This window comes from Salminus brasiliensis, chromosome 9 (genome assembly GCF_030463535.1).
Source record: "Salminus brasiliensis chromosome 9, fSalBra1.hap2, whole genome shotgun sequence".
NCBI classification, from domain to species: domain Eukaryota; kingdom Metazoa; phylum Chordata; class Actinopteri; order Characiformes; family Bryconidae; genus Salminus; species Salminus brasiliensis.
The window spans coordinates 42,191,127-42,204,939 of record NC_132886.1 but is presented as its reverse complement, the minus strand read 5'-3'; the positions used below and the strand labels follow the sequence as shown (position 1 = coordinate 42,204,939).

Below are 13,813 nucleotides of genomic sequence, written 5' to 3'. Positions count from 1 at the left end.
GGATTGAAACAACGGTTCTGAAGTGAACTTACAGCTGGACTAGTGAGGCACTGAAATGGGATGACGTTCCTATGAGTCTTATTGATTAGTCTTATTGAGATAAGAGACAGGGGACCGTAGCTGAGGGAACATGGGGCAAATCATAGAGATAAAGGAGTGTGAGTAGTGTGTCTACACACACACACACACACACACACACACACACACACACAGTATACAGTCTATATATACATAATGACATTTTACTGTAGATTTAAAGGCAGTTACACACACCCACTCTGACCATTTGTGTGTGTGTGTGTGTGTGTGTGTGTGTGTGTGTGTGTGTGTGGAGTGCAGAATTACGAGAGGAATAAAAGACATGTTTAACAGAGTGTGAGGAGTTTTACTGAGAGGAGTGTGTGTCAGTGTGAATTACAACCATTTTAGCCACGTGCCGGAGGACACACACGTGTTTCTTTGTACACACTATTACACTCTTACACACCCTACTACACTCTCACACACTATTACACTCTTACACACTATTACACTCTCACACACTATTACACTCTCACACACTATTACACTCTTACACACTATTACACTCTCACACACTATTACACTATTACACACTATTACACTCTCACACACTAATACACTCTATTACAAATTATTACACTCTCACACACTAATACACTCTATTACAAACTATTACGCTCTCACACACTAATACACTCTATTACACACTATTACACTCTCACACACTAATACACTCTATTACACACTATTACACTCTCACACACTAATACACTCTATTACACACTATTACACTATTACACACTATTACACTCTCACACACTAATACACTCTATTGCAAACTATTACACTCTCACACACTAATACACTATTACACACTATTACACACTATTACACTCTCACACACTAATACACTATTACACACTATTACACTCTATTACACACTATTATACTCTCACACACTAATACACTCTATTACACACTATTACACTCTCACACACTAATACACTATTACACACTATTACACACTATTACACTCTCACACACTAATACACTATTACACTCACACACTAATACACTATTACACACTATTACACTCTCACACACTAATACACTATTACAAACTATTACACTCACACACTAATACACTATTACACACTATTACACTCACACTAATACACTATTACAAACTATTACACTCTCACATACTAATACACTATTACAAACTATTACACTCACACTAATACACTATTACACAATATTACACTCTCACACACTAATACACTCTATTACAAACTATTACACTCTCACACTAATACACTATTACACACTCTTACACACTATTAAACTAATAAACTATTACACACTCTACTACACTCTCACACACTAATACACTCTTACACACTATTAAACTAATAAACTATTACACACTATTACACTCTCACACACTAATACACTCTTACACACTGTACTACACTCTCACACACTATTACACTCATACACTATTACAAACTATTACACTCACACACTAATACACTATTACAAACTATTACACTCACACACTAATACACTCTATTACAAACTATTACACTCTCACACACTAATACACTCTATTACACACTATTACACTCACACTAATACACTCTATTACACACTATTACTCTATTACACACTATTACACTCACACTAATACACTCTATTACACACTAATACACTCTATTACACACTATTACACTCTCACACACTAATACACTCTATTACACACTATTACACTCACACTAATACACTCTATTACACACTATTACTCTATTACACACTATTACACTCACACTAATACACTCTATTACACACTATTACACTCTCACACACTAATACACTCTATTACACACTATTACACTCTCACACACTAATAAACTCTATTACACACTATTACACTCACACACTAATACACTCTTACAAACTATTACACTCTCACACACTAATACACTATTACAAACTATTACACTCTCACACACTAATACACTCTATTACACACTATTACACTCACACACACTAATACACTATTACAAACTATTACACTCACACACACTAATACACTCTATTACACACTATTACACTCACACACTAATACACTATTACACACTATTACACTCTCACACACTAATACACTATTACACACTATTACACTCTCACACACTAATACACTATTACACTCTCACACTAATACACTCTATTACACACTTACACTCACACACACTAATACACTATTACACACTATTACACTCTCACACACTAATACACTATTACACTCTCACACTAATACACTATTACACACTATTACACTCTCACACACTAATACACTTACAAACTATTACACTCTCACACACTAATACACTCTATTACACACTATTACACTCTCACACACTAATACACTATTACACACTATTACACTCTCACACACTAATACACTCTATTACACACTATTGCACTCACACACTAATACACTGTTACACACTATTACACTCTCACACACTAATACACTATTACAAACTATTACACTCTCACACACTAATACACTATTACAAACTATTACACTCTCACACACTAATACACTATTACACACTATTACACTCTCACACACTAATACACTATTACAAACTATTACACTCTCACACTAATACACTATTACACACTCTTACACACTATTAAACTAATAAACTATTACACACTCTACTACACTCTCACACTAATACACTCTTACACACTATTAAACTAATAAACTATTACACACTATTACACTCTCACACACTAATACACTCTTACACACTGTACTACACTCTCACACACTATTACACTCATACACTATTACAAACTATTACACTCACACACTAATACACTATTACAAACTATTACACTCTCACACACTAATACACTATTACACACTATTACACTCACACTAATACACTCTATTACACACTATTACACTCTCACACACTAATACACTCTTACACACTGTACTACACTCTCACACACTAATACACTCTTACACACTGTACTACACTCTCACACACTAATACACTATTACAAACTATTACACTCTCACACACTAATACACTCATACACTATTACAAACTATTACACTCACACACTAATACACTATTACAAACTATTACACTCTCACACACTAATACACTATTACACACTATTACACTCACACTAATACACTCTATTACACACTATTACACTCTCACACACTAATACACTCTTACACACTGTACTACACTCTCACACACTAATACACTCTTACACACTGTACTACACTCTCACACACTAATACACTATTACAAACTATTACACTCTCACACACTAATACACTATTACACACTATTACACTCTCACACACTAATACACTATTACAAACTATTACACTCTCACACACTAATACACTATTACAAACTATTACACTCTCACACACTAATACACTCTATTACACACTATTACACTCACACACACTAATACACTATTACAAACTATTACACTCACACACACTAATACACTCTATTACACACTATTACACTCACACACTAATACACTATTACACACTATTACACTCTCACACACTAATACACTATTACACACTATTACACTCTCACACACTAATACACTATTACACTCTCACTCTAATACACTCTATTACACACTATTACACTCTCACACACTAATACACTATTACACTCTCACACTAATACACTATTACACACTATTACACTCTCACACACTAATACACTATTACAAACTATTACACTCTCACACACTAATACACTATTACAAACTATTACACTCTCACACACTAATACACTATTACACACTATTACACTCTCACACACTAATACACTATTACACACTATTACACTCTCACACACTAATAAACTCTATTACACACTATTACACTCACACACTAATACACTCTATTACAAACTATTACACTCTCACACACTAATACACTCTATTACACACTATCACACTCTCACACACTAATACACTCTATTACACACTATTACACTCTGACACACTAATACACTCTATTATACACTATTACACTCTCACACACTAATACACTATTACAAACTATTACACTCACACACTAATACACTATTACACACTATTACACTCTCACACACTAATACACTCTATTACACACTATTACACTCTCACACACTAATACACTATTACAAACTATTATACGCTCACACACTAATACACTATTACACACCCTACTACACTCTCACACACTAATACACTCTATTACACACTATTACACTCTCACACTAATACACTATTACACACTATTACACTCTCACACACTAATACACTATTACAAACTATTACACTCACACACTAATACACTATTACAAACTATTACACTCTCACACACTAATACACTCTATTACAAACTATTACACTCACACACTATTATACACTATTAAATTCTCACTCTAATACACTAATACACACTAATACACTATTACACTGTACTACACTATTACACTGTACTACACTATTACACTGTACTTTACTCTATTACACACTAATACACTATTACTCTCTACTACACTATTCTCTACTACACACTAATACACTTTACTACACTCTACAACACTTTATTACACACTAATACACTATTACACACTACTACACATTTACATTTATGGCATTTAGCTGACGCTCTTATCCAGAGCGACTTACAAGGTAACTCGTATTACAGAGGAGGGTCAGTGTAGTATTAGGAGTCTTGCCCAAGGACTCTTATTGGTGTAGCATAGTGTACATAGTCACCCAGCCTGGGAATCGAACCCCAGTCTCCCACATGGTGTGGTAGCTCAGTGGCAGGTAGTGGTGTTATCTGTTGAGCCACACCAACCACCATCACTACACTATTACTCTCTACCACACTATTACTCTCTACCACACTATTACTCTCTACTACACACTAATACACTCTAATGCACTCTATTACACTATTACACACTAATACACTCTAATGCACTCTATTACACTAATACACTCTATTACACTAATACACTCTATTACACACTAATACACTCTATTACACACTAATACACTCTATTACACTATTAAACTCTCTCTAATACACTAATACACTAGATTACACACTAAAACACTATTACACACTATTACACTATTTTACAGTAATATACTCCATTACACACTAAAACACTATTACTATATTACACGCAAATACATTATTAAATACTAATAGACACCAATATGCTGTTATACACTAATACAAACTAATACAATATTACAATCTGTTACACACTATTACATTACTACACACTAGTAGACATTAATACACCATTATACTATTACACACAAATACGCAATTCCAGTATTACACTTTATTACACACTAATACACACATACTCAATTACACACTAATACACACTAATACTCTATTACACACTATTACACTATGTTACACACTATTACACTCTATTACACTGTTACTCTATTACACACTATTACACTATTACACACTATTACACTCTATTACACACTATTACATTCTATTACACACTATTACATTCTATTACACACTATTACACTCTGTTACACACTATTACACTGTTACACACTATTACACTGTTACACACTATTACACTATATTACTCTGTTACACACTATTACACTCTTACACTGTTACTGTGTTACACACTATTACACTCTATTACTCTGTTACACTGTTACACACTATTACACACTATTACACTCTATTACACACTATTACACACTATTACACTGTTACACACTATTACACTGTTACACCGTTACTGTGTTACACACTATTACACTCTATTACTCTGTTACACACTATTACACTATATTACTGTTACACACTATTACACACTATTACACTCTATTACACTGTTACTGTGTTACACACTATTACACTATTACTTTGTTACACACTATTATACTCTGTTACACACTATTACACTATTACACTGTTACTCTATTACACTTTGTTACACACTATTACACTGTTACACACTATTACACTCTGTTACACACTATTACACTCTTTTACCCTGTTACACACTATTACACTCTTTTACCCTGTTACACACTATTACACTCTTTTACCCTGTTACACACTATTACACTCTGTTACACACTATTACACTCTGTTACACACTATTACACACTATTACACTCTGTTACACACTATTACACTCTTTTACCCTGTTACACACTATTTCACTCTGTTACACTCTGTTACACACTATTACACTCTGTTACACAGTTCTAATGAGTTATGTTTTTCAGTTTAAAGCCACAGAAGCTGAAAGTGTTTCCAGATTCGGAGGGGTTCCCCTCTCCTCGGAGCTGCTTGGCTGAGGAACAGGAGTAAATCTCTGCTGGTTTTATGGCTCTCCACAGAATTCCCAACCCAGCACCCAACTCCTCCTCCTGCTGCTCAGCTTCCACCTCGCTCTCAGGCACACACAGTAACAGTCACTTTATTAGAAACACCTACCTTGTGTATCTTACTGGCCATTTCATTAGAAACACCTACCTGGTGCAACATTATGTAATGGGGGAGTTCTCGATAGTGGGCAAACTGGACACGACTCTAAATCAAGGTGAAGCCCTTACCTGCAGGGCAGGTGTTGATAACACAGTACTGAAAGCCAAAGATGGACTGGTCAGAAGATCTGTGACTCCTGACCCTGCAGGGTAAACACTCGCCCCGGCAGCTAGAATGTTCTGATCTGACCGCCCAGTGCCAGTTCCGGTTAGCCAATCGGAGCATGCTGTTGTGGTTGTGGATTAATCTCCGCCGTCCAGACTGGTCACTCCCCTGGTCATCTCTAAACAGCACACCCTGCAGACTTTCTCTACCCCTCTCTCTCTCTCTCTCTCTCTCACACACACAGACACACACACACACACACACACACACACACACACACACACACACACACACACAGCCCCACCAGCACAGTCAGCCGACACCAAAACAGCGCTAAAAAAACACAAAAGCGCATGCAGCGTTACGGGGCTGTAATAAAGGTTGTAGTAAACTCTGAGGTCAGAGGCCAAGAATATCCTTTCATTATTTCAGCCTCAGTTTCCCAGACAACGCCCTCTGCTCATTACCATAACTGTAACGACTGGGTGTTTCACACTGAAGCTGAATGATGCTCTTATTTCCACAGATCCAGAAAGTAAAAATCCGCCCAGCCTTTTCTTCCCTTCGCTGAGCCGCAGCAGAGCAGAACCCTGAAGCAAAATCCGGGGGTGGATTTTTAATATCTGGACCTGGATTTTCCATCTCTACCCTCACTAATGCAGAGTGACCTCACTCCCACCCACTCTGACCATCACCCTAGCTATTCTGAGAAAGAGACAGACGGCTATTAACACTGTTATTACAGCCTAATAAACCTGACCACGCAGGGTGTGGACGCCGCAGACTGGACAAAAGCTCCCTCTAACGCCCTCCACCCCCCCAACTACAGACCCTCCCCACAGTGTTTATACCACCCCTGCAACCGCTCCCGCCCTGAGGGGCTGTTTTACAGACACACCTGAACTCTCTCACTCCTTCTGATTCATCTCACCTGTCTGTCAGAGTGAGGGTTAGAGCATCATCAGGGCAACACACACACACACACACACACACACAGCTGTGATATGGACGTGGTGTCCCCCTCAGCAGAGGGTAAAAGTTGTGGTGGATTCAGAGATTCTCCACAATCCAGCAAATGTGGAAAACATTAGAGTGTGGGTGTGTGTGTGTGTGTGTGTGTGTGTGTGTGTGTATGATTTATACAGGCAGATTTTTGTTTACCCACAGTTATTTATGGTCTTCTAATTCAGCACAGAGACACACTATAGGGACAAAAGTATTGGGACACACCTCTTAATCACTGGTTGGTTCCTGTACATCACCACAGCCACCACTTTCACTCCCTACCTTTCAGAACAGACTTGTTACTCCATCTGATCAGGCAGCGAATCTGAATCTGTGCTCACTGAACTGCGTGGTTCTGTATGTAATAGGAGACACCGCTGCACCAACAACAACAATGTCAGCTGGTGAAATTTCCTCCCTTCTAGATCTTCCTCCATCAGCTGTGAGTGGTGTTATTATTGAACAGTGGAAGAGTTTAGGAGGAACAGCTCACAGAGAACAGCTCAGCCACCGAGTGTCTGTCAGACCACGTAAAGTTACAGAGCGGGGTCAGGGCCGAGTGCTGAGCTCAGAGCAGAGTGCAGAAAAGCCTCCAACTGACTCAGTAACTGCAGCAGAGCTCCAGACCTGCTCCAGACCTGTAGAGCTCCAGACCTGCTGCTGCTGCTGGTAGAGCTGTAGAGGCTCCAGACCTGCTGCTGCTGGTAGAGCTGTAGAGGCTCCAGACCTGCTGCTGCTGGTAGAGCTGTAGAGCTCCAGACCTGCTGCTGCTGGTAGAGCTGTAGAGGCTCCAGACCTGCTGCTGCTGGTAGAGCTGTAGAGGCTCCAGACCTGCTGCTGCTGGTAGAGCTGTAGAGCTGTAGACCTGCTGCTGCTGGTAGAGCTGTAGAGGCTCCAGACCTGCTGCTGCTGGTAGAGCTGTAGAGGCTCCAGACCTGCTGCTGCTGGTAGAGCTGTAGAGCTCCAGACCTGCTGCTGCTGGTAGAGCTGTAGAGGCTCCAGACCTGCTGCTGCTGGTAGAGCTGTAGAGCTCAAGACCTGCTGCTGCTGGTAGAGCTGTAGAGGCTCCAGACCTGCTGCTGCTGCTGGTAGAGCTGCAGAGGCTCCAGACCTGCTGCTGCTGCTGGTAGAGCTGTAGAGGCTCCAGGCCTGCTGCTGCTGGTAGAGCTGTAGAGGCTCCAGACCTGCTGCTGCTGGTAGAGCTGTAGAGGCTCCAGACCTGCTGCTGCTGGTAGAACTGTAGAGGCTCCAGACCTGCTGCTGCTGCTGGTAGAGCTGTAGAGGCTCCAGACCTGCTGCTGCTGCTGGTAGAGCTGTAGAGGCTCCAGACCTGCTGCTGCTGCTGGTAGAGCTGTAGAGGCTCCAGACCTGCTGCTGCTGCTGGTAGAGCTGTAGAGGCTCCAGGCCTGCTGCTGCTGGTAGAGCTGTAGAGGCTCCAGACCTGCTGCTGCTGGTAGAGCTGTAGAGCTCCAGACCTGCTGCTGCTGGTAGAGCTGTAGAGCTCCAGACCTGCTGCTGCTGGTAGAACTGTAGAGGCTCCAGACCTGCTGCTGCTGCTGGTAGAGCTGTAGAGGCTCCAGACCTGCTGCTGCTGCTGGTAGAGCTGTAGAGGCTCCAGACCTGCTGCTGCTGCTGGTAGAGCTGTAGAGGCTCCAGACCTGCTGCTGCTGCTGGTAGAGCTGTAGAGGCTCCAGGCCTGCTGCTGCTGGTAGAGCTGTAGAGGCTCCAGACCTGCTGCTGCTGGTAGAGCTGTAGAGCTCCAGACCTGCTGCTGCTGGTAGAGCTGTAGAGCTCCAGACCTGCTGCTGCTGGTAGAACTGTAGAGGCTCCAGACCTGCTGCTGCTGCTGGTAGAGCTGTAGAGGCTCCAGACCTGCTGCTGCTGGTAGAACTGTAGAGGCTCCAGACCTGCTGCTGCTGCTGGTAGAGCTGTAGAGGCTCCAGACCTGCTGCTGCTGGTAGAACTGTAGAGGCTCCAGACCTGCTGCTGCTGCTGGTAGAGCTGTAGAGGCTCCAGACCTGCTGCTGCTGCTGGTAGAGCTGTAGAGGCTCCAGACCTGCTGCTGCTGCTGGTAGAGCTGTAGAGGCTCCAGACCTGCTGCTGCTGGTAGAACTGTAGAGGCTCCAGACCTGCTGCTGCTGCTGGTAGAGCTGTAGAGGCTCCAGACCTGCTGCTGCTGCTGGTAGAGCTGTAGAGGCTCCAGACCTGCTGCTGCTGGTAGAGGCATACAGGCAGGGCTGGGTGAGTTCCACTGAACCCTGACCTCACCTAGAGCAGAGATTGAGAGCCAGGCTCTCTGTCGTCTGACGCCACCTTCTGACCTCACAGAGGCTCTTCTGGGTGGACGGGCAGAACTTCCCACAGACGCTCTCAAACATCCTGTAGAAACCTTCCCAGCAGAGTGGAAGCCCCCCTGTGATCTGTGAACTGGTGGACCATTCTCAGAACGAGTACAGATACAGAACTTCAGCTCTCAGTGACGTTTCCTCAGAAACAGAAGCGGTTCTAAATCCAGCCTGAAGATCCAGTTCAGCAGAGGTCAGTTCTGATCTGACCACTGGCAGAGGGTCTCCCCATCATTCCACTGTGCCTGCAAGATGGGGAAGGATCTCATACAAGGAGAAGGCCAAAGGTGAATCTGACGGGTCAGAACAGGCATCAGTGACACCTGGCAGAACCTCCATTTCCTGTTAGCTGAAACAGGAGCCTGGACTCACACTCTGCTCTGCTCTTCTCCTGCTGACCAGTAACACGGAGATCAGATTAACTCCCACTGAGGAGCAACACAATCCTCAACAGCCCCAGCATAAACACACACACACACACACACACACACACACACACACACACACAGCAGCTCAGTGTGTGTATATTGATACTCCTGCATATACTGTGAGTATCTTTATATAAGGTAATTCATACTTCCTCCAGCAGGGGGAGTCAGTCAGCGGTTCTGTAGTGCAGACCTGCTGTAAACCTCCTTAACATTTACATTTACATTTACATTTACATTTACGGCGTTTAGCAGACACTCTTATCCAGAGCGACTTACAAAGTGCTTTGCTATTTACCCAAGAAAAACCTCAGCTAGTTAGAATAGACTAATAATACAAAAGATACCTCTAAGCTTTAGACATTACTGAGCACAAGACAATAAGGAGACCATAGTACTCTAATCATCCAAGTATTCTCTGAAGAGGTGGGTCTTCAGTTTGCGTTTTAAGACAGCGAGCGACTCGGCCGTTCGGACACCCAGGGGCAGCTCATTCCACCACTTTGGTGCCAGGACAGAAAAAAGCCTGGACGCTTGTCTTCCGTGGATTTTGAGGGATGGCGGGTCGAGCCGATCCGTACTTGAAGCTCGAAAGGCTCTTGGTGCGGATCGGCTTGTGACCATTGCCATCAAGGTTAGAGTCCTGTAGATTGTTCAGAGTGAGAAAGAGAGACAGTTAGTTGTAGACAGAGCGTTCGAGAATCTTTGAGAGGAAAGAGAGAAGAGAGATAGGTCTGTAGTTGCCAATGTCCAAGCTGTCCAGAGTTGGTTTCTTTAGGATGGGCACGACTCTGGCAGACGTGAAGGCCGATGGTACCTGACCTGACAACAAAGAGCTGTTTATGATAGAGGAGATGAAAGGAAGGAGGTTTGGAGCGATTGTTTGGAACAGAGGGGATGGAACAGGGTCTAGTGGACAGGTGGTAGGATTGTTGGAGGTGAGAAGATCTGTGGAAAGAGGAGAGAAGGAGGTCAGAGAAGAGGGAGGAGGAGGGCAGTGCCTAGAGAGGGGGGTAGAGGCAGGGAGGAAAGATCAGCGGATCTTGTCAACCTTTTCTTCAAAGAAGGAGACAAAATCATCTGCAGACAGGGTAGTGGGAGGTGGGGGAGTAGGAGGGTTGAGGAGAGAGGAGAAGATGGTGAAGAGTGAACGTGGGTCAGATGCGGATGATTCCAGTTTCCTCTGTAGTAAGATGCTTTGGCGGCAGCAACTTCCGTTCTAAACCTGGAGAGAAGAGACTGATAGGAGTGGAGGTCAGAGTCGTGCTGTGACTTCCTCCACCTCCTTTCAGCCAGTCTTAGCTCTCTACGGTTGATGCGGAGAACATCTGACAGCCACGGGGAAGGTGGAGAAGAATTTGCTGACCTAGGGGAGAAAAGGCAGAGAAGGTCGACAGAGGTGGAGATAGAAGAGAGGAGAGTGTCTGTAGCAATTTCTAGTGGGAGAGAGGAGAAAGATTCAGGAGGAGGAAGAGTGGTCAGGACAGTAGAGGAGAGAGCTGAGGAGGAAACAGAGCGAAGATTGCGGTGAAGAGTGGAAGAGCTTGCAGAAGTGGTGGTTGAAGGAGCAGAGAGGGGGAGTGAGAAGGAGAGAAAGTGGTGATCAGAGAAGTCCAGAGGAGTCACAGCCACAAGACAAGAGTGACAAGAGTGTTAGCAGAATCTAGTTAGAAGTAGATTTAAAAACCAGCCTACCTTACAAGCTAAAGATGACCCCAAGTAAAAAGCAAGCACACTGATTTCTGATTTCTGAGTGGCTCCACACCTAATTTATCAAGATTGGAGGCACTTGGCTCCTCCTTAACGTGAGATTTAACCACTACTGGCCCAAACTGGCTATACTGGACACCTGTGTAAGAACTGCTTAATTGAAGCTGGTCCTGAACACCATGATTTAATATAGAGAGATTTATATACAATAATAATAATAATAATAATGATGATGACAACTTTTATTTATAGGCGTCTTTCAGGACTCACATGGTCACCGTACATAAAATAATCAAATCAAAACAAAAAACAAAATGATGTAAAAAACTATAAAAACAGGGAAGCAATTTAAAATAACACAAAATAAAGGGCGCATGCCACAGACTGCCCGGGGGGAGAGGTGATGGACAGCCTTAAAGGTGAGCAGTAGTTTGTAGTTGATGGGAAATTTTACAGGGAGCCAGTGGAGCTTTTGAAGAACTAGAGTGATGTGATGAATAGATAGGGTTCTAGAGACGATACGGTCAGGCGGGATGTGTCCAGTGAGTGAACCTGAATGGCAGTACTGTCGGGAGTGAGAAGAGGACGGAGGCGGTTAATATGATGAAGATGGGAATATGCAGACGGAGTGATGTCATTTATATGGGTTTGGACGTGCTGAAACCCAGACTCTTTACCTGGAGGGAGGGGAACCAATGAGGAGTTTAGAACCAATGAGGAGAACCTCTGTTTTATCACTGTTGGGTTTAAGAAAATTGGAGGGGAACCAAGACTTGACTTCTTGTAAGCAACTACAGAGGGAGAGGGGGAGGGAGGATGGAGGGAGGTGGGTTTGCAAGAAAGGACGAGCTGAGTGTCGTCGGCATCACAATGAAACTGCTTGTTATACTTCTGAAAGATATGACCTAAAGGAAGAAGGTAGATGATGAAAAGAATAGGACCAAGGACCGAACCTTGAGGAACACCGCCAGTGAAAGGAGATGGTGGGATGTAAATGTATTTAAATGAATAAACTGAGTGTGATCAGAGAGATTTGAGGTAAAGCAGTCCAGAGGTGTATTAGAGTCTGTGGAGGAGGACAAATGACCTGAAGGAGCACATGAAGGAGCAGCACAGGACCGGTCAGACAGGACAGAGTCTCAGACTGACCAACTAAAGCAGCTAAAGCAGTCGAGTGATGATGATGATGATGATGATGATGATGATGTTGGGTTTTAGTGTAAAACTGTTCTCTCTAAAACTGAGTTCTGATCTCTGGGTTAAGGAAACCCACGCTTGGGGCTGGTATGTGGGTGGGGCAGAGATGTTAAAACAGGGTTAAAACTATAGTCCAGCGCTGGCAGTCCCTGGGGTGATCCTGCGGATGTGTGTGTACGACTTCCGAAGCGTTACACTGCCATGATGGGAAACCCCCCTGGGCAGCACGCACTCCTCCGTCAGTCGACGGGCCTGCGGATCCCAGCACAGCACTGTGGCGATAACCTCGTTCCCCTCGTCTCGCCCCCCCGTGATGAAGAGCTTATTACTGCAGGCGGCGATCCCACAGCTCGCCCGCTCACCACCTAGCTCCACCACCAGCATCCACTCGTCAA

General features: G+C 43.0%; 1 protein-coding gene across 2 annotated transcripts in view; it reads right to left on the bottom strand.

Annotated features, from left to right (window-relative positions):
- Nucleotides 1-12,448: 12,448 nt before the first annotated feature.
- klhl6 (kelch-like family member 6) overlaps nt 12,449-13,813 on the bottom strand; it is an 8,562-nt gene continuing 7,197 nt past the window's right edge. For both annotated transcript variants that reach the window (XM_072688568.1, XM_072688567.1), the window contains exon 7: nt 12,449-13,813. This exon is cut by the window's right edge and continues 39 nt beyond it. In XM_072688568.1, coding sequence (XP_072544669.1) covers nt 13,545-13,813 — 269 coding nt within the window. In that variant the 3' untranslated portion in view covers nt 12,449-13,544.